The sequence below is a fragment of the Contarinia nasturtii genome, unplaced genomic scaffold (genome assembly GCF_009176525.2).
Source record: "Contarinia nasturtii isolate CC-2019 unplaced genomic scaffold, AAFC_CNas_1.1 Cnas_scaffold_187, whole genome shotgun sequence".
NCBI lineage: Eukaryota > Metazoa > Arthropoda > Insecta > Diptera > Cecidomyiidae > Contarinia > Contarinia nasturtii.
In genome coordinates this window covers 9135494-9159530 of record NW_022197544.1, presented here as the reverse complement: position 1 = coordinate 9159530, position 24037 = coordinate 9135494, and the positions used below count along the sequence as shown (strand labels likewise).

General features: G+C 34.7%; 1 protein-coding gene across 1 annotated transcript in view; it reads right to left on the bottom strand.

The window, feature by feature from the left end:
• Positions 1–9416: 9416 nt before the first annotated feature.
• LOC116336828 (DNA N6-methyl adenine demethylase-like) overlaps positions 9417–24037 on the bottom strand; it is an 88288-nt gene continuing 73667 nt past the window's right edge. Inside the window, exons 8-11 of the mRNA XM_031760978.1 lie at positions 11986–12106; positions 11692–11820; positions 11343–11473; positions 9417–9569 (exon numbers count right to left, since the gene is read on the bottom strand). Of these exons, the coding sequence (XP_031616838.1) occupies positions 9417–9569; positions 11343–11473; positions 11692–11820; positions 11986–12106 (534 nt within the window). The remainder of the gene's footprint in view (positions 9570–11342; positions 11474–11691; positions 11821–11985; positions 12107–24037) is intronic.

Here is a 24037-nt window from a genome sequence, read left to right as displayed (position 1 = left end):
ATAGCTATCGTGCTAGAAATAGCAGTGCCTGCTGAAATTATACAGAATACACAGCCTGGTTGAAAGCTCAGTCGTAAAAGATCGCTCTGGGGAAAATAATTTGATATTTTTTCAATGAGTGTGTATGTGTGTTTATATCTATAGATATATGCACCACATGCGTTTGCCATACTTCAATCTTTGCCTCATTGCAATTTTATTTACTTTGAGTCGATACTCCGGTATTTTAAGAGAGACGGAAAACTGAAAGAATTTCTCTTTGCTCTTATTTAAAATAAATATCGAAAATGTGATTATTCGAACACACACTAGCGAATCTTCGAGCGCATAACATAAACTTTGTAGCAAACAAGTGCTCGGGTGCATGTGTGTGTGTTTGTGTGTGTGTTTGTGTTCTGTTGCAAAAATATGTGAATTTTCTGTTGAAGAAAGTAAAAGCAAATGCCGTGCAACAAAATCAACATACTCGGTGAGTTGCATCTCCGTGATCGCATACGAATAAGTAACAACACACGTAGACTGGCCGCTGTTTCTTTTTTGGTTTGTATGCAATGCAAGTACGTACATAGAAAATTGAGTTGGCTATAGCTATGTATAAAAAAAAGCATTATATGTACATATCACACTAGACAATACAGTCAATGTATAAGCAGTGTTGTGCTCTCGGCCTCTTCTAAAACAATTTTTCTTCCGTGTTTTTGTTGTTTTAACGTGGAGAATGTGGCTGGCTGGCAGGCTTTAAGCAAACAAACGTATGAGCGGTACGACACACACACACACACACTCACACAAATGCACTATGTTTCGTTTGGAATTGTTGTGATATTTTCTAGTATATATATTCTTTTGGTGTACAAAAAGAGATAGCATATTCGGTTGGCATTATCATGATATCGCATTTGTGTGTACGTGTATTTTATTTTATATGTGCAATATACATGTGTGTATGGTGTGCTATGCTTTTATTTATGTTTTTAGGTGTATAAATTTTGTATTTTTGCACATTATTAATGGCATATATTATGTAAAGATGTTCTCTGAATCTCTCTTTCTCCCGTGTCCCCCGATTTCCATCATTTTTCAGATATAGCACTACTGGATGCTTATGTACATTCAAACGATTTCAGTCAATGTTCAACGTCTAACTGGTGGTGGTATTATTCCATGCACATGGAAAGCAAAAACGAGACCAAAATTGTACACAAACGGGCATAAGACGAAATGAGTAAGAGAGAGAAAGTGGGAATCAATGCTTCCTGAAAATAAAGCTTTAAATTCTATATGAAAATTACGAACGAATAAGCGGAATGAACGAGTACGACGACGACGACGATGGAAACCAACATAGAATATTTACTTATGTGCTCATACCAATGCTCATTTCTATATACGTTGTGGAGATATTTTTAAGCGGCAACAACAACAACAACACCACCAGCAGCATATATTTAGTGCGAGTTTTAGCGAAAAAGCCGGAGAAGAATGACGACAACAGAGAGAAATACAGAGAGGAAAATAGTCGACGAAAAGAAAAGCATGGTACGGCCAGATAAGAGGCCAAACAGAGAAGGAAAGCAAAACAAATTTAGTCGGTAAAATGGTAATATTAAAGTACACATACATTTTAAATAAATCTATATCTATATATATATATGGACCCGTCGAGTATTTATTCTTGTATCTGGAACATACGCGTCACATGTATATCTATATACAGTTGTAAATGCTTGGAGTGGTGCGAAAATCGGGCTTTCCGTAAATTACTTCCATTTTCAAGAGGCAATCAGTCTATTTGCAATTGAATTTCAATCATTTTTCAAAAGCTAAAAAGACGAAAAAGAGAGGAGAAAATTCCATTTTTCATTTGGACTCTCGCGTTCACTTCATGGCTTTTTTATGGTGGCAAGAAGCAAGGGGTGGCGATAGGAGAACGAGACAATGGCTATGAGATGAAAGAGAGATACAATCAGATCGGGCAACATAGCCTAAATCACACACCAGTAGATATAGTTACGGTTTTTTCCTTTTCTTTTCCCGTATTTATTAAAAACTAACACATTAAATTAATAAATACCGGACCAAAAAGTTTGCGAGCAAACATCAACATTCTCATTAGAACTAGTTCATAAAAAATATCTTGTAACTAGATTTAAGCAAAAATAAAATAAAGTTACGCTTTTGAAAAAAAAGAGAGATACAAGTTTTCCGCATAATCGAAATATTTTGCAAAATTGTATCGTTTTCTTGAAACAACACACTGAATAAGAGGTGTAATGCGCTCAATAAGCGTAATGCTTTGTTTGCCGAACTTCGTATAGACAGTGCCATCTATATATAGAATGGGATATTATTTCACAAGTTTGAGAATGAGCGCATATGTTATTCCAAAAATTGTTGAAAAATAATTTAATAAATTGTTTCATTTTTTTGTTTTGAAAATGAAGTTAGCACAATTAGCATTAGATAATTTCTGTTTAAAAAAATAAATTTATATGCGTTTTAATTTAACTTAAAAAGCCTCGGGTGTAGAGTGTGTAGATCTTGTAGAAATGATATTGTTAAAATCTCCACACGTAAACTTATAAGTGTGAGTGTGACATTTGACAGATAGATACAAAACGTAATGTTATTGTTCTCTTACATACTTGTCATACACTCGTACGAATTATTTTGTTCTGTCAAGTTCGTTTATTCCGTTCATCTATTTTATTTATATTCTTAATCTCGCAATCACATCGCAAAATTGCGTAAAAATGGCAGATTCTATTAACAGTTTTATAGATCTTGACACCGGCTGTATAAAATATCCTGATGGAGACTTTACTTTTATATCAAACTTTATTCTGTTTAGTTCGCCAAAAGATAAAGTGAGAGCGTTAGTGTGACAGATTTCATTTTAAAAAGCTACTGTATTAGAGATCTTCACTGAATCGTACCACACTAAAAAAATATATATATCTGCTTAGCCCGTTGTATATAGTTGATGTTGATTTTCATAGAAAAGCACAACGAAGTTACATTTTGTGCGCATACATAAAACGTGTTCGAAGGAAACCAATTATTGCAAGCAAATGCGAATATTTCCCTGTTGTTGTTGTTGTTTTAAAATTTTCACTTGATTATTATTTTTTTCTTTGCATCTCCTGTATGTGCATGTTTGTACAATACAATGTACACAAAATTTATATATGCTATGTTATGTATAAAATACACTAGTTTGCTCCTTGCCATCTTCTGCTTCGTTCGTTTGCTTGGCCGAGCTGCAACTTTTCGGACTTGCATATTGTTTCGGAATTATGGAGAGCGTTAATTTACTGTAAATTAATGCTATTTCACAGAGCGTGCATCTTTTTATCGTTGTTGTTGTTATTGTACAATTTTCTATATACCGTACATTCCACGTCTCATTATTTAATTATTCGTAGATATTCTGCATTATTGTTATCAAAAGTCTATTGTTCGGCGACCACACATAAACACTGAATACGCTCGAATAACATTGTGAATATGTATATATATCTATATATTTATATTGTGTTTGGTTCACGAGTAATTCAATTTTGAATTTTCAATTGAAAGTTTTAGTGTTTTAGTGTGTATGTGTGTATGTGTGTATGTGGATGTGTATGTGTGATCACTGAACTACGATGCCAAAAATAAAACGCCTCGATCCTTTTAAAATAATTTTCGTAGGCTCGACATCACAGCGCAATGCCTATAAATCACATTTCAAAATGAAGCCTCATTTGAATTGCAAATCATTTTTGAAATATCACATCCGAGGGAAGCTTGCAAATGAATGAAAAAAAAGAAGAAGAAGAAGAAGAAGACTGAAATAGCATGCGCTTCCATACTATGTATATTATCATAATAATAATTATTATTTTTATTACGTGAGTGTGCCGTGCATGTAAGGCAAGAGGCAATGTCTTAGATGGCAACGCACCGAAATGAGAAATGGCGATAATGAAATGGTATGCAATGTTTCTCAATTGGAATTTTAATTATAATACATTCCATGGATAAAATCACATCAAATTAATGAAACAATATATTTGCAAAAATGTTGTAAAAATTTTCGAAATGTAAGTGTGGTTTGCTTTCGCCAAAATCGAATCGAGGTGAATGTGTATGGTGAATTCCAAAATTATTGCAAGAATTACAAGACGTAAAGTCTTCGAAAATCGACCTCACACTGCTATGCTTACATTTTTGTGAAATTACTTCTTTTCATTACATGTACGTAATGAGTAAAGGAAAAAAAACTTCCATATTCAGCAAATAAATCACACAATGTTTCTTTTTTGACGCTATAAATTGTGAAACCTCCCCGAAATTTATTATGTATTTATTAAGTATGTAAATTCTTGGTTGAATTTGTGTTGTACGGAGATTCAAAAATTATGTCAGTTTTGTCATTGGATTTGTTACTCTTGTCTTCTCTTTCACATCAATTCGAAAAAGCGTAGAAAATGAAAAATTAACACTCGATTTATGCAATTTATGAAAAAGTAAAAAACTGATATATTTTGAGTGGCGAAAAAAATAGATTGCAATAATGTTTGGTACCACTGGCCGAGGCGCTTGCCCTCTCAAATCGGATTTCGCAAATAGTTTGGGTTCACAAACCGGTTCACGGCAATTTACAACACACACACAAACGAGCGGAGAATTGTTCGCGCGCGCAATACGGACCAACTTTTTGACAGGTTTGACTGTCTGGCAAACATACTCATACTTCTTCAATTAAGCTCGAATTAATCAAGATTGCGAGAAGCGAACAAACACATCCGCAAACGAGTAGAAATGTTTTTGACAAGGGCAAAAACGACCGTAAATAGATCGACTTCAGCAGTTTTCGGTGTACAGACACACGCACACACGACAGAACCGATTCGAACCGAATTCAACGGAACAACATCAAAAACAACGAAAAACCAAAAAATATATGTTGAAAATAAATAAATTAGTTTTTCCGTCTGATTCATGTTCATGTTTTTCCGTCTGATTCATACAGCAACCAGTTTCCAATCATAATGCAAGCGCAAAATATACAACATTTATAATGCTAGCAAATTTTCATATACATAATTTGTGTTTTGTGTTCTCATGCTTCTTGCTTTTTCCATGCAGCACGTTGGTGTTATTGGTGTAACGTACATATGGGGATCCGCGCGGGACGAGATGTGGGTTGGTTGATGTGTGATGTGCGGTATGCACTCACTCTCTCATTCTCTCTTATTCTCGTCACACACACACTCAAACATACACATGTGATATATGAGACTTCGTGAATAACAAATGCTTGTGGATTGAGAATGGTCGACAGCGTGCCATCGGTTTGATGAACGCTTTTGACTTGAAAGAATGAGTATGGGACCGTGAAATGCTTGAAAGAAAAAATCGAATAAAAAAATATACGTCAACATAAAAGTGAAAAAAAAAAAAATAACAACAACACACAACACCAGCGTGCGATGAGGAAAAATTTCGTTTTTCTCACTCCTTCGCAATTGAAAAATGTTCACCATGTTTACAATTTGCCCGCATTCCATTTATGCATTGTCATTACCGCACATCGGCATTGAGACGTATTTTTTTATGTTTTGGCACAAAAATTCATCAAGACGTTGAACATTATGCGGTGTGAATGAGCCGGTGCAAAAACGGCCCATCAACCATTTTTTGTGTTTTTTTAAAATAAAAATATTACTGAAACTAAAATTCTGAAGTTGACATATGCTTCATGCAATTTTCATGCAAGCGACAAGTTAAACATTTGCATTTTTGAAATTGTACACACACACAAATGCTACGAGGAGAGCAGAAAATGTATTGAAAGTGTTTCTCATCTTAGAAAGAGCTTATTAATCAAAAGAAAAAAATTTAAGCTCAAAAACATTAAAAGTTTACTTTAACATATGCAACGTGCAACCAAAAAGGCCAATAACAAGTGCATAAAAGCTGGTAAAGTTTAAAGAACCTAGTAAGAACCAATAGTTACGCACAATTCATCACCAAAAAAGGGTCAATCTTACACCATAGTTATATATTTTGCTATTGATTTTCGACATCAAAATCTCTCGAATTGCTTGTAAAGTTTGAGTGCAGGTCAAAGCAAAACACCGTCATGAGTTATTGTATGCCAGAAAGCCAATGAACGAGAATGCTTGTCACATTTTCCATATGGATCGTTCGAATAAATTTTTGAGATCTAGAATGGCAAAGAGAGTAGTATGTGAAAACTTAAGTTTGAAATGTGCGTCTAATGAGAATGATAATGGATCGTAAATGTGCACATAATAGAGTATGATGACGCACCTGAAATGATAATGCTACCGAAAAATTGAATATTTAATCGGAATAAAGAACCGAGCAAATATCGGTTGAAATCGGATTGGTGTACCGACCATAACCACAGCAAAACCAGAAAATGTCATGTCAAGATGGAAATTACATTAATTCCATTTTCGTTTGGGAAAAATGAATGACGAAGCTTTTGCAAAGAAAATTAACATGTTAATGCGTTTATGCAAAATATTTCTAAAACAGTTGATTGGCCGGAGTCAAAAACAATATCCCTTGTTTGCCGCTATATATCTATATATATATGTATATGAGGTGTACTTGCAATTTTGCAATTTAGAAAATAATTTAAATCGGTTTCGATCTATAGCTCGCATCATTGTACAAACGCAGCATCCCGATCCCAACCAAACTAACAACCACTTAATGAATTTTTTTTATTTCGACTTGCCGGCGAAGAGTGTCAATTGAAATCGGTTGCCTCTGTATGTTGTATGTACGGTGATGATACATGCCGTGTTTGCGTATGTGTTTGAAAATGCTTGCGTTTTCACACGTATATATATATCTCGAAAGTGCGGACGTTTTCTGTTTCGCTGTGAAAATGCTACAATTCAATGGATGATAAAATATTTAATTGAAATGTTTGTATGTATAATTATTATGCTGAGAATTTTTAACGCTTGTGTAAAATGGATTATTTAAATTATTGAAGCATCGTACGCAATTTGCGACTTATATAAAAGTTTCTACCAAATTTGTGTATAAAATCATCTACGATCAAACGTTTCCCTGATTAAATATATATGCATGCCATTAAAGCTGGTGAATTCGAAATATTACCATAGACAAATTTTTAGATATGCCGGCCTGTTAGAAAAGTATGTCTGCTGCGAAGTGATGGGAATATCACCATCAGCGAATATTTCGAGCAAATTTTCCGTAAATGGACTTAAGTTCAATTGCAAATGGACGATAACCTAGGGGTTTTTATCTCAATCAAAACACTGTGAATATTGCGTATATTTTGCGTATATTCACTGCGAATATTCGAAAAATATTCGCAAGATACGTACATTCAATGCATTATTTGTAAAATATGCATAGTATATGTACCATCAAATAATATATATTCGCGAACAGATAAATTCCCCTAGACGATAACTATATATATTATACATACACATTACACAGCTCCCTGTTCAATATTATAATGTTGCTGGTAAGTAACAAACTTCTCAACCAAGAGAGATGGTTCGAGGTTGGTACCGCCAATTTTATGAAGTTTGGGATCGAAACATCGACGGACCTACGAAATACTGACAACCAAGAAAAATAACAACCAACATCCCCATCATCGACGTCGTACCCTCGTATTCAAGCGATACGTACATATATACACACACATACACACGAGCACAAGCACATTCATGTACATAAAAAAATGCGGGAACAAAAACGAGACGAACAGAGGCGAGAGCAAGAGAAAAAGCATAAAGTTTTCCGTTAAAAGCATCATAAATTTATATTAAATTATTATTAGAACATAAATTATTATTATCAAAACTTATATTATGGCATGCGCTTATGTATAAGCACATTGCCATTGCTGGTGGTGTATGGCGTATGGTGTTTGTCCTGTCACTTTATCTCTCGGCTTTCATTTTCTCTCCATTTCTTTTGTAAATATATTTACAGCGGCATCAGAGCATCAGCAGTAGTTGAGCAAATGCGACGGCGACAATGGCAGCGGAACGGTTATGATAGGAAAGCCACATACCAACGGCCATCATGTTACATACAAGGTCCGTATTTCTGTCATATATTTTTTAGGCATTTCAGAATGCTATACTATCGTATTTCAATGTCTCGCTATGGCAAAGGAAAATGGCCCGATGCCGTGTGTGTGTGTCTGTACACACGGCTTGTAATCAACATTTTCACCATTTACATGAATCAACTCTCGCCGTATATATTAATGCATACGGATACGAAGGATGCGTATGTGTTTCGTGTGTGCTCGTCTCTTACACTCTTTTTGAATTATTTTTTGTTGTTGTTTAAACTTTTCTACGGTGGATCTGATGGTTGCCTCTCTATGTTTATTATTCGTTAGTAGGATTGTTTTTGCTATGTAATTTTTAGCTGATTTGCAATAATATTGGTTGGCTTTAGCAAAATAATGTCCACTTCACGCACCGATCACAACATTTGTATAAAGTTAGCCACCATGAATGGTATGCACAAAAACCGAATTTTCTACTGTTTACCAGCGTTTATGTCGCCAGTTACCCGGTTTGCCACTGTTATACCTAAGCGTTTCGGTAATAACAGAATAACATTCATTTATCATATGCAAAATATAATGCGTGTTTGCTTGAAAATAGCGATGCATACATTGCTACGCCTTTTCTTTGGCTTGGCTTGGTTTGCTTCGGTAAATAGAGAGAATGAACACAAAAAATTATATATCTGAGAGAACACAATAGCAAAAGCAACGGACTATGGCATCGTTGACCAACACACGTACACAAACACCGATTGAAAACGAACCGAAAGAGTTGAATGAAACCTAATAAATATTCGCTCTTGTTTGATAGCTGACGTTTTCGTCTTTGCACATTTTTCATGCATAAACCAAATATGAATGAATTTTCAGTTTTTCTTTTGCCCGATTGGTGTGCGAGAGGGTGTGAGTAAGTGTGTGTGTATGTGTGTGTTTTGTGTTCAGCCGTAGAAGTCTTTGGCTTTAAAATTTAATGCTATTTCTGGGCTTGAGTTGATATATGCTGTGTGTATTCGATCCCCTGCCGTGTTCTTGAAATGGACCCACCATCATCCCGATGAATGGCAAACAAGAGATATAGATATACGACAAGCGCACCACTGTTTTGTTTTTGCTCTATTCATAAGAGTGATTTATTCGAACGCATTAATTTTCACTAATTATGTTTTGCAAAAGTTTTGTGTATGTGTGTGCCTTGGATAAAAGCATCGACATCGGCAGAATGGCCAAACGTCATCGTCAATCTACATAGACCGAAAAATAACCCATGTTCCGTACATACATAGAGCGAGCATGAATTTCAGTTGTCAACAGCTTTATCACTTTACATTTCAATTTTCGCTCGATACAATCGGGTACGTGGCGTAATATTACAAAATAAAATACGATTAATTAATAGACGACGATTGTAATTGAGTAAAACTAATTTAAATTTTTGTACAACGTTGCAAAAGAATTTGAATTCCAATGGTATTCTCTGTGTCAAATCATTCAAATAATGAACACCACACAAAAAGTAAAAGAAGAAAAAAATGCTCGAAAAATTATGAGAAATGGTAATCAGTTTGTGCAATTTTAAGTGTGATAGATATATATTTTTGTCATTTACGTAGTTTATCGGTTTTGGGTGTGTCTTCGAAGATCGAATGCTGCATATTGCATCGAAAATGTATGAAAAAGTAAACATGATGCATCTATCGATGCATTTATGTGATAAATATACACACACTTCTTTATTGGAAGAAAATTATTTCTGTATTGCGAGCATTTCAGTTAAATCATGCAACCAAAAGCATAGAGGGAACTCGGAACATTTATCAATAAATGAAACTTTGGTTGTGGCTGCTGCTGCTGATGCTATACCATGCCATCACGGCCGTTTTATATACTCTTCAGTATGTATACATAAAATATTGTCGTTAAAATGAAAATCGACACAATACACGGGAGCAAATGGTGAAACGAAGGGAAGGTGTCTCAAACCTCTCAAAACATATATTAAGCTATATCGATGGAATGGGAAAATTGGAAAATCTAAAGAGAGAAAATGACTGGGAACAAGAGAGGGAACAAGAGGTGATGTGATGCGGGCACCAATTGCCACAACGTTCCAGCATTGTGTGTTGTTTTGTAGAATGACAGCGACAGAGATATGGTTGCTTGGCATATACGATCAAGTTGAAATGAAATTTGAAACATAGTACACATTAGCCTGGGTGTAGTTATATGTGGCGTCAATTTAAATGGAATGAGTAAACTGGAACTTGGTTGGTTTGGGTTAAAAAAAAATGAAAGAATACGTAGTATTTGACGATATTGATGTTAAATTTGTCCCAGAAAGAAAACGACCAAGTGAGAGATTGAGAGACTAGAGGGTGGACACATGCAATTCAAAATATTCAAAATGAATATATCAAGCGTTCAGAAAGACATACATTTATGCGAGCAATTGAATGATGCTTGCATCATTTGATGCGCATCGATTGTGCTGTCGCCATACATTCGGATCTTCGGCAGCGCACGAAGTGCTCCGAACGCACAACGAAAGCACTAGCGATGCACATCAAATGATGCAAGCATCATTCAATTGCTCGCATAAATGTATGTCTTTCTGAACGCTTGGAATATATATTTTTCGTCCCGTTTTTTAACTTTTCTTTTCTGTTGTTAATCCATTAACTGAGATGTAATCTTGAAATCGAAATTGTGCATCGACAAAATTAATTGGACTGAATGCCAATGCCAGTCAGCATCAATGCAAAACATCACATCGATGTAAAGTTCCTTGCCCTTTTTCGTAGTTTAATTGAAAATTCAACAAAATAAAATTGAATGTGAACCATGTGGCAATAAGAATGTTTCATCAACTGTATTATTATTCGTGTGTATGTGCAAGTTTATTTTTGATTTTCCATGTATATTTAAATATGAAAATTTTCTTTTTCTCATGACCAAATTCGTATATCATATCAACAAATGTATGAAAAACTAAACCAAGCGCATACACACATGAAATTATATATCGTCTAATTTTAAATGTACTCATTTGGCTCTTGTTTCTCTGAGAAAATCACTTATGCCGGTTGGAATTCAAGAGTTCCGTTTGAAGTGTTTTCACAAAACGACTCGAAATTCGTGCAATGCGAGAGCTTTGCATGGAATAAAACAGTCGATGAATAGAGATAGAGAGAAATTATGAAGAAGGAACAAAAAAAAACCGTATGCTATATATAAAATGAAAGCAACTTACCATAGGTTGTTGTTGTGCTTCCTTCATTTGACTAGGTTGAGCTGCTTGTTGTTGTGGCTGTTGAGCTTGTTGAATGTGATGCTGTTGAGCTGATTGTTGTGGATGCGAAGGATGTGAGTGTTGCTCTAAGCCTGAAATGATAAACGATACAGAGCGTACAGTACGAGAGAGAGAGAAAGAGAAAAGGAGATTCAGTCATACAAAGTTTTTAATTGAACACTTGACGTTCATACTCCAGACATTCTAATTGGCAAATTTTCGGATGAAATGATCATTTGTTGCCAAGTACACAAAAGCACGAAATACCAAATACCAAATAAAATGTGTCGTTAGAATCGTATGTGCTTACCTGTCGTAGTTGGTGGAACTTGTGGTGATATCACTGCCTGATGCTGTTGAGGATATTGTGGTGTAGTCACTTGCGGCGGAGCACTTGAGGTTGGTGTTCCGTTGCTGGACACTAAAGTTGTTGCGGTTGCTGTAACAATTTAACGTAAAAAAAATATTTCAAATTGAAGAGGAAAAAAAATGTTCAACTTAGAGTCAATCAAAAATCATTGATGCTTTTAACAAGATAAAGTAAATGATATGAGAGTTGAGATGCAACGAAACGATAATATAGAAAAATATGGAATATACTTACGAGCAGTGTTTGGAGATGGATGTGGTACAGCTGCTGGTGCAGGACTGATCGATGAAGTAGTACTTGGCTGAGCTCGAGGCGATACGGCGGCTCCAGAATTTACCTTTCTTCCGCGTGAGCTCTGCAAAAGACGAGAGAAAATTTAATTTAGTCATGAGTTATAAACCGAATTAAAAATTTGTTTTACTTCGTTCAGCGTTTTTTTTTTTGCATATTATTTTTAGATCGACGCCATTAGTTGGCGAAAAAGAAAAGCAATATTTACTTAAATTAATTTGTTGAGTTGTTTTATCTCATTTTGAGAAATTTATTACTTTAATTAAAATCGGCGAAGGCCGACTAGCAAAAAGTTGTGCACCGCTCAGCCAGTGCGACAATCTTCAGATATATTTTTTTGTACACACTCACACGAGTGTTGTTTTCTTCTTCCTTTTCTTGCTCAAAACGTAATTAAAAACAATAAATTTCATCCTACACACACTGAAATCATACAATCTACTACTATTCTGAGAGTTCAATATACATTTTCATGTAAATGCTGTCGTCTTTGAATCTTGGTCGCGTTTCTTATGTCACAGTTCCAAACTTTCAAACCAGAAAACGTAGATCTGCTTAGCATTTTTCTTGTTCGGCGCGAATGGCGAGCGCAAAAACACACAAAAAAAAAATGAACGACGTAGATAACGGCAAAATGTTGAAAGAAAACAAAATATTGTAATAATAAATTTTAATCTGGACGTGTGAATATAATCGCACACTTTCTAACCAGTTTAATGGGTCGAAGTTTTTCCATTTTGATTGCAAATCACTCGTTCTGATTAGACGAATTATAAAGAATTCTCCCTCTCTCTCACACATTTATATTGAACACAACGAAAAATTCTTCGAAACCTTTCAATTCGACCATTCATGAAAGAAATCATATACATGAATTTCGTTAAAAATTAGTTTGGATGGCAATATTTTCTGCCTTTTCTAAAGCCGATGTGGCCACACTTTGACAACAAACGAAAAAAAGCACAAAAATGTCGACATCCATTAAAACCGTTAGATATTTTATCAAGTGAGAGAAGAAGAAGAAAAAAAAACTATTTAAATTATGTAAGTTGTTAGAAAGTTGCACATGTACAAAAAGTGCCAGAGCATACATGAGATATGTTTGTTTTCTTCCTCATGCAACGATGCGATGTGTGCGCGCGCGCTATTTGTTCATGTTTTTTAGCCGTCTTCCATTTATATGATGGTTTTTGTGTCTCTCTGTGTGTGTGTTTTTTTTTTGTTCGCTCCTTTCGCTTTGTTGTTGTCTCTACTTGAAATGTGCTTAGATTTATATTTGCAACGGTAACGACCATTAAAATTGTAATCGATGATGCACAGAGAAAAAAACACGTTGGCTCTGGTAAAATCTGTATGTATGGCTAGACCATGCAACACAAGCAATGGCCGTGATCACATACGCAAAACAACAACGAATAATGATTCACAAAAATAAATAGATTCATGAATTGAATGAAAGCATTAAATTTTGCGTGATAATCAGCAATAGTGCATCACGCTCTAGAAAGATGGTGAACAAAAAAAAAGTCGAAACAATTTTAAAAAGAAAACCATATGAAATGAATGCACACTCAAAACAATCGGCCAACTAGAAATAACAAAACGCTCAAGAAGTGTGGCGAAGTGTTGAGAGCGTGACAAAGAGCGGCGCAATTCAGTTTTCACCAGAGTGTACAAACGCAATATATGCAATGACCCAATGGATTAGAAGAGCAAAGCATACACTAAAAGTTTCAAAGTCGTAGTAATGTTGAACGAATCGAGATAAGCAAACAAAATGTTTGAAAATAAATTGGAAAAAAGAAAGAGAAAATAAGAAGGTACGTACACATGAATGAGAAAGAGATAGATAGAGAAGAAAAAGAAAAAGAGCAACATTGAGAGCAACGAGACCAAGAGAAGGAAGCCAGAAAAATAAACATGGTGAATTTCAGAAAAATGTGTACCTAAAAACAATCATTTTATTTGATTATGGTTTGTTGAATTCATCGTTGTCGTCGTCGTTGTTGTTTTTTTTTGCGCTCGTTGTTGTAGTTTTCGTTTTATTCGTACGACGTCTTATTTTGATTAGGTGCTGGTACTGACTTTCATTTGACTCCCAACACGTTGCAAAGTATCCATAAATTGAATATTTATTAAATTAAGTGCTTAGTGTGTCAGTGTGATGATTGTGCGGATTTTCGGTGTGCGCACATTCACATTTTTCGAATATTTTTTATCCATTAAAAAATAAGAAAAAAAACACGGCAAGCACAAAATGGAAGGATGTATAGTCATACGACACACACAAAGAGAGAGAGAGAGAGAGCGAAAAAAACACACAAAAAGCAACCAACATTAATTGGGATTTCAACCACAGCAAATGCGCTTTAATATACATATGTTAGCATGGAGAAATTTCATTCGAACAGTTGCAATGGATCGCTGATAGGTTTGTCCCTAAAATTACCAATTTTAAATTGAGACCAACATAATAATAGCACCAGATTCAACCTAATATAATCCATTCAAATTGGGGTGTTTATATCAACTCTCGTGGCACGTTTTTTTTCTTCTCAAATTGGCCATGTTAAGTGAATGAGTGTCACATATATGACATACATTTCGGGCAATAATAAAAATGAATGAAGCCGTTGTGATTTATTCAGACCAGTTTGTTGAATGCGTACTATGTACATGATAACATTCACTTTGGTTGATTGGTTATGTAGAAGGACCAACGCATGTAACGGATGTATTTAACTTCTTTTAATAACTGGTTTCTTTTTAGATTATTACATTTTTTTATGCCGAGTGAAAGTAATTTGTCTAAAACCTTCAGGGGCGTATATAGAGAATTAATTATCAAAGGGTGCTAAAATTTTGCATAGTCATAGCTGACAATTTTTTAGGAGGTATTGTGAAATAAAAATTGGGGGGGTTCTTGGAACTTTGGGGAGTTATGGGCAATCTTTGAATTCAAGTGGATTGGAGATTTTTTTTTTCGCTTCTTAATTACATATAACTTCAATTGTTTTCACCTTAAATGGAATTCCCTTTGAAATTTGACTTTCTCCATTGAAATAATGGACACGAATGAATTTATTTGTAATCCTGAAGGGATAAAAAACGATGGATTTACCGAGAGAGAGAGAGAGAGAGCGAGAATACTCAAAGCAATTGAGAGTGGCTAAAGAATTAGCTGTCGAAATAAAAAAAAACTGCAAGGCAAAAACAGGAAGATACCATTATTATTTTTTAAATAACTTGTCGAAAGTATGTGTTAAGCGCCAATTACACTAATTAAATGTCGACAAAGCACAATGATGAACAATTAAAATTTGCTAACTACTCAGCACATTCTTTTGAATCAATGCTCATCATCTTTCATTTCAGTTTTCGGCTAAAGTCGTTGCTTGGCATTTCATTTATCTGTTTTGAGCCGATTTCAATCCTTTTTGGAAATATGCTATGGCCTCTTGAGCTCATGCTTTCAGCAATTTCGCTAGCTTTGTGTGTATGCATACATTCCCACAACTGAATTAAGAGATGTTTTTCTCAATAAGTAAAAATTTCGTTGGTATCACATATGAAATGTATGAGTGTATTTCTATAGCTGTTTGTGTGTATTTTTTCCATAACGTTTAAGCACAATGATGCCATATTATGGTTGCGTTATGACGATTGAAATGAGTGCCAGAGACATTAGCAATTTTTATTGGCCTTGCGAGAAAAAGATTAAAAAAAAAAACATAACCACGGAAACGGTGTACAACCACTTGGATTTCAATGATTTGAGTGGTTTTTAAGTGCGCAGTTTCTTTGCTTATTCAGTTCTCACAATTGAAACTCCAATTTTTTTTAGCATCTCATTTTGCTTTCATTGCAATGCAAATCTCACTTTGCAGTGTTTTTATGGGCATTTTAAACTGAATATGATGCAAATACATACGGTTTTTACGATCGCTTCGCATAAATTCCCAATGTTTTTTTTAAAAGAGTTTGCCATTCATGTCCGCCATAGATCGTTAGACGAAACATCAAAACATGTTGAATAACATCAACATATATTCGAATATCCTTTCGCCACATTTCCGTGAGAATATTTGAATATGGGTATATGTCGATGGGTTTGCATTGCCAAAAACCATCTGTTTCGATGAATAAAAAAAATCGAATTAATTCGCCATGAGGTTTTCCAATTTAGTTTTATTTTCTTTGATTTTTTTTTGATTTAACAATTCAGCAGCTTGCACATCTGCGGCATGTGCAAGTAGATTTATTTATATTTGTTTCTCCTCGTAAAACCTTAAAATACGTTAGAATCAACATTTCATTTTTTTAATTTTAAGTGACATTGCGTCAATCCAAAACCAAAACCATATTGCTGTTCTTACGTTGGCTTAAGTATTTCGAAACTAAAGTGTCTTGCATTAACTTGAAAACTAATGAAACATAATTCTGTTATTCAAAGATCAAAAATAGTTCATTCAGTGTGTGTTTTTGTTATTTCGGTCAATTTGCTTAGAAATGCCCGAGGAGACTATCTCGCAGCATAATGTATGCATAGTTTTTATAGAAATTTTTTATTCGTACTTTTATGTGAATTATTGTGCTATCACTATTCTGGATGTGTGTACACCATTTGGAGTATGAACACTGAAAAATATTCGCATCGCTTGTAATACGGAATGACAAACAGAAAAAGAGAGAGAAGCGAGATGTGTGCGCGCCGTTGCGATCACAAAACGGACGGTTTTTTTCGTCGTCGAGCATTTCATGCATGCATGTTGGTCTCCTTTCGGGACAACGATCGCAAATCAACATACTGGCTGGTTGGCTTCAGTTGTATGCTCTCCATCGTGTTGTATACATATATAGAAACTGAAAAATCGCAGAGTGTATGTATAGTCTTCTTCATTTTCGTTTTCGGTTTCTTCTCCTTCTGTCCCCCAGTAACAAACAAACGAGATTTCATATGCATGTATGCGGCTTGGATTTTGTCAAGAGTTCAATGTTGAAATAGCGCGCGCGAACTATAGTTACATATATATACACAATACCATGCATATTATGCATCATATATCAACGATTTATAGTGTACGATTGTCGCAAGAGCAAAGCAGCCGTCCAATATTAAAATGATAGAGATACCAAGAGAAAAAATGTCTCAAGCATATTACGGGTTGTTGCCATTTCATCGTCGACGTAAACGTATTACTCTTTTTTTAATCATTTATATGTAATTGTTGTTATTATTTTGTGCTACCGCCATCGCATATATGCACATATTTGCATTTTGCTTTCGAATACATTTATATTTCGTTCTAAATGACGTTGTTTTGGTCATAATAAAGTTTACACTCATGGTCGGCATTTATCTAAAGAAATGCGATTGTGTGTTATGTGCTATGCTTTTATTTGAAATCGTGACGATGATGATTAGTCTACAATTTGGACTTATTAATATTTTTACTCGAAGTCGCCAAAACAAAATATATAATATTTTGTATGCAAAAATAAAACTATGATTACTGTAAGTTTTGCAAACGCGTTGTATTTATTTCACGCTGGTTGTTTTTTTTTCTCGCAATGCAACACACACATTTGTTGTGTATTTTTGAGCGGCAATTTATCTATTTTTATCGTATTCTTTCGAATTGTTGATCATACACCCGACTTGGGGCGATGAAACAAATTGCGTCGTCGTGAACAAGAGAAAACACACACCGGGCCGTTGTAAATATGATTCATCGCAATATTCATGTGTGTTGCGCAAAGAACTAAACCACGTAAAGTAAATCGAGTATTCGATACAACATACTTTTACGCATGCAGTAATGTGTGTGAGCGAGTAAAGAAAAGATGGAAAAAAAGACAACAACTTTAGCGATACTAGTAAAAATAAACGACGCCAATCAATTGGCTAGAATATGATGCACTCAATGTTTATTACCAATACAAAACTAGCGTAAATACTTTTGTAGCCACAACAGTTCACGCCAATTTTGCATATTAACATTGAAATCAGAATAACACTCAATCGATGAATTCAAAACGTTTGTAACGTCTATTTTTGTGCAATTTTTTTTATATATAGCTATATAGTACATGGTTTCCAGTATGAATCAGTCCAAATGCGTATGCAGTCCATTTGCGTTGTGGTGAAGTATCCCCTTCAATTTCATTGTTTGATATTGGTTAGTAAGTGTTAATTTTCTTTCAGGCAACAGCGTGACTCTATGTAAATTCCATCGAATTTTTACCAGTGATTGATAGATTGGATGTTTGTTTGCGAAAACTATTCTGATCTACCATTTATGCAATTCGTATATCTTTGGTTTTATATTTTGTTGCATGCATAATTGCATATACTTAATGGGTACGCTTGCTTTTATCGCATTCTTCTTTTTCGCTTCAAAAGGTTAAACAACAAATAGTGGAACTTCTTAAATGTTTACCAACGTTCGTATCAGTCCAACTATTTCACTTAGTGTTGTTTATCTTATACCATGTTCAATTTTGTTTCTCCCGAATTGTGTACATACACAAACACTTTTGCATGGACTTGACTCTATCAACCAAATTGTCAATTGAAATAAACAATCAAACAATTGTTTATCAATTTCATTAAAAAAAAACTGAATTATAAACTTACGAAATATTGAGAGATTGATTCCCTGGTTGTTGTTTTTGATTGAAAGGCGCAAATCGATTATAAACTGTCACAAATATTTTAATTTCTATATTGAGCAGACGTTATGTTTATTTCATTAGCATCTGTTGGCAAGACATGAAAAACAGTTGTCTTAGAATAATATTGCACCTTTTCTCTTGCACTCTCATGTAAGAAAAATTCCATTCACTTGATTGATTCGGATTACTTTAAATTAGATAATGGAAGCGAAATTACGTCCGTACAAATAGTGTGTATTTGTTTTTCGTCTTCTTAAAAAAAACAACACTAAATATATGTATACATGTGTATATGTATTATATTTTCTACATCTATAGCACTAGACACAATATCAATGCATTATTTTATTAAATGAATAATATTTGTTTGTGTATAATTTATTTCAAAGATCGAATATGTTGTGTTAACCGTTAACGTTTTCTCTTTTAAAAAATCAATATTTTTTTTATTATTCAGATTGCATTCTTTGTGATGATTTTTTTTTCGTTTGAGCGCTACTTTTGTTTGCATTCCTATTTTCGAACAATTTGATTAATACTTTTTTCGTTTATTGCATTTGTTGTATATATGTGTGTGTATATGTACGTCTCCGTTGTTGCTATCTTTATTCGTTGAGGAAATCTAATGCCACATATATTTGTTTTTTCAAAATCAAATGTTTCGCGCTCAATGTGTACACCGCGATTTGATGATAAATATATATATATATTTTTGTCACTACCAAGGATAACGAAACGAATTTCCTTCTTTCAAACCGATAGCGTCTGCATCAAAATTGTAACTGTCTGTTTGTGATTTTGAACGCGTTTACACCACTGCCGTCTCCGCTGATCAGTTGCCGCATCACATGCACGGGGGGCACAAACACAAACGTCACTCCATCGAAGTCAAATTCAGAAATGGGCTTCTCGCTCTCTCAGATGTGTGCGTATGTTTATTCTCATTGCCCTGAGAAATAGATGGAACACGGCGTTCAGCGTGTACTTCGGGTGAGTCAATGCCGAAAACACTCCGTATATACTGTGTCTGTCGTACAATACAAATTGATTGTGATTGTTTTTTTTTCTGCATGGATTTAAGATTTTCAAAAGAACACTAGATTGGTTGGTATTCGTTTTCAAATGAATTCAATCATCGAAAGCATATTCGGTATAAACAGACCGTATTTGAAAGAGTCAATGAATCTTGTGCATGTATTTGTTTGACATTCATGTGTCGGTTGCCAAGCCAATATGTCTTAAACCGAAGAACTCTTCGTTATGTTGTTCGTTATTATTATTGTTTTTGTTGCTGTTTCTTTTTTGACGTATGCCGTTCTTTTCTTTCACATTGCTTTTGAGCAACGTTAGCGGCAACATTTGCGTTGACTAATTCAAAATGTATATACCACATCACACAATCATGAAATTGTTTGATTCGGTGAAGGTGAAATCGGGAGTAAACCGCATATATCTGCATACAATAACAACAACAACAACAAAATCGAAGCACATACATACAAAAACTGTGAAATAGAGACAGACATAGAGAGAGACACAAAGAGTGAATGCGCCCAAAGTCATCAAGACTGTATATACGAGAGAGAAAAAAAACAACATATTTGTAGACGAAGCGCGCGCGATAAAAACGAAGCATTCGTATCAGTCACATTGGCGGCCTGCAATTCTTGCTTATATGTGTATTTATGTGGGTTTCCGTGTGCATACGAATGCTCAGGAGGCTTATAGAAGGAATAAGATTTAACGTGTGTTAGAATATTGAGGAAACAATAACGGCGGCTCGACGATATCAGAAACAATAAATGTCTACGAAAGCGCGGCAATAGCAGCCACAACACAACACACCACATAAACTTTATAAACGCATGAGATGTGTGTATTTTAGGATGATATTGTATATGATATCGGTATATGTGCGTATATATTATATATTCTTATAAGATGCGATTCGTTCCACCGTATCACGCAGTACCGAAACAAAATTTACATCAGGGGATTCACAGTTTGGTATTTGAATGTGTATGTGTATTCGCGTTCGTCTTTTGCATGTATATGTCTCATGCGACTGAACGAGTAGAAGTGAAAAAGCATCACCAAAGTTTTACAACTGCAATATAGAAAACACGCTGAACAAACTGAATCAATATACTTATTATGTGAAACACATGCATACACGCATACAGACATGCACACATATATACAGAAATATTCACCAATCAGTAAGTGAAAGAGAGAGAAGGAGAAGCTCCTGTTTGCTGTGTATCACTAAACAAAACATTTCTAAAGCGCATGATTTGCTTGAGTTCCTTCATTTGAGTCGGTGTCCTGTTGTCGTCGTCGCTACTAGCGTTTTATTTTCGCATATAAAGTTGCGAATGTGCACCACTATATATGCGTAGATCTTCTTTCCAACCAGCCGAAAAAGGCACGACTGATGATATCAACAGCTAACCGGAAGGGTGAATTCAAAATATAAATGACAAAAGAAAAATGCACTGACTTCATAATGAAATATGTCTCCCTTTTTTATATTAAATTTGTTGGCGATTTAGAAGAAATTCAGCCAATGTCTCCAAAAAAGCATGATCCAAAAAAACTAGTTGAATCAGTTTAATTGAGTTTAAGATGTTTTCAATTGAGACTTTGAATTTATTTCATTTAACATCCGGTTTCTTTTTTCTATACAATTGATTTTCACCAATGCCAAACAAACACTGAACGCGTGCTGAACTGAATAATATGGACCATTTTCCGGATGTCGAACAAAAAGTTTTCACTTTTTTTCTTCTTGTTGCAACATTGCTTTTTATCGTAAACGCTTTCATTCTTTTGTTGTTGTTGTTGTCGTGATGGCGCGACATCACAAAATTTGACTGTGCCAAAAAAAAATATATCGTATAGCAAATATCAATGTGATATCTGTTTGGTTTTGAGTATTGTTGTTGATGGTGTGGCTGGTTATACAGCCGCCAGTCATTGAATAAAGAGCAATGAAATGCGTGTATTAGTTGTATTGAACAGGTATCATGGACATATAGAAAGAGCATGGCGCTATCAAACAAGACACACACACACACACACCAAAAAAGTGTACACCTAGCGAACACATAACTATTGCACCGAGGTGCAAAGGTTACGGGAAAATACTTTCGCTTCATCTCGTTCTCGACACCTATCGCTTTCATTGAGACTTCCTTTGCTTTGTGTGTTTTGTCTGTTGTGTGTGCGTTGTTATGTTTTTTTTTTTTGTTCTTCTTCTCTATATTTTCGTACAGTTCGAAGCTCTTTCTCTTTCTATCTCATTTCCTCTATTTTAATGGATTCTGTTTTCATTTGGCAGTCGTATATATACGTAAATACTCTCGTGCAATAGATCACACGTTCACCTCGTTCTTGATGCCTTTCGCGCACTGAACTGGTTCTTTCGCCATTTAATTAAATTCAGTTACTGTTCGTTGGCGTTTCACTCGTTCCACATTGTCGATGTTGGTTGTTGTTGTTATTATTTTTTTTCTCCTGCATGTTTTAGTGTTGATATTACTATCGTTCAACTTAGCTCTATCTCTTCAGGATTTTAATCTCATGCCAATTTAATTGAATTATATAAATGTACTGGTATTCATATTTCTCGCTGTGTGTCTGTGTGTGTATGTTATGCCATAGTCGATATGGTGTATGCTGTGTCTACGCTCTCATCAAAAAGTGCGAATGTAAACATTGTCGCTAGCACCGCATAACAACAGATTCTCTCTCTCTGACCCTTTCATTACATTGTCTTGTAAAAATCTTTTGTCGTATTCTTTTGCAAAATAATGGTGAGTGCGGCAAGTAAAAAACATCTCCTGCCAAAATCCTTTGAAGATGTTTCGTGCATTCAACAATCGGATTGTAAATGGATGGATGCTCTTTTTACTTTTCTATTATTTTCTCTCTATGTTTTTTTATTATTAATTTATGTGAAATCACATCAATTCTCACTTTCAACGTACTGTGGGAAAACATTTCGATGAAACATGGAAACATCGTCTGAAATTGCGTTTCTTCCATTCCAAAGATATTCGTGTTCAAATTAGTTTTCATTCGCAAGATGATTTTTTCTCTCTCTCTCTCTCTCTCTCTCTCTCTTTTCATTCTTTCTTTATTCAATCATCATTTTTCGTATGTGTGTGTATGTGTGTGTTTAATTATTAAAATATGCTGTGTGTTGTGTTGTCTTATCATCAGAGTGATTTTTTTTGTTAGTAGCTAGTACTTAAACGGCTTCTGTTCCCTAACTATATTCTAGCTCACCTCATTTCAATGCATCGCTGCTATGATAGCGTTTGATTTTTTTTTAATTTACTCTCCGAATATATTAAATATAAAGAATTGAAAATTGTTGTTTTGCGATGCCACCGCCATTGCCATTGCAAAATGCATCACAAAATATCCCAAGGAATATATTTTTGCGATCAATATATAAAACATACGAACACATCTGAATGCACGAAAAATGTATATTCGTTGTATGCATGCATGAGGAAAGACTACAAAACGACTATCAAACAACAACAAATAAAGCAAGAGCACATCGAGCACTGAAACATAGTGTGCATCATGCCGAAAGAGAGGCAAATAAAAGTCAGGCATAACGAACCAAACAGCAACGTAAAAAATAAAAAAAAGATCTTAAGCGTCTGTAATAAATATTAAGTTGCCTCCTTCGCGTCGAACCCATAAATGAAAATAAATTGCATAAAAGCACATAAAACATGGACTAAATGGATAAGCTTCATTATTGTATGTGCAAATGTGTCTGTTGTCAGAAAGTTAGAAGCACTAATTAATTGATTCGTTCTTCATCAAAGAATAATTAAAAACTAAAAGATTGAAATCATGTAAAATGTTTTATGTGCAATGATTTGTGGTATCAGAACATATAAGCTTTTTCAAATTGAATCGAAATTGAAACGACCACAAAGTTTTAGACTCTGTTAAATTTGCACACATATTCCATCCTTGTATTGCATGCGCTTGAGACGTTCTTTTTTCCTCGTCTCTGTCTTTCATTGGATACACATGATTTTCTCCTATCGTTTTCACATTCATTTTAGCGTATTTGTTTGTGCTCCGCATATGCATAAAAAAAGCAAACGAAAAGTACGAAAACAGCAAAAAAAAAAATCACACAACTCGGCTCGTATGTAAGAATAATATAGGAAACATGCACAGGCACAACAAAAAGCACCAGACACATATAAAACGCAAATAAAACTCATAAAATGGAGCTGCTTTATATACAATAATTCACTATTGGCCCCTTGCACAGCGTGTGAGCAAG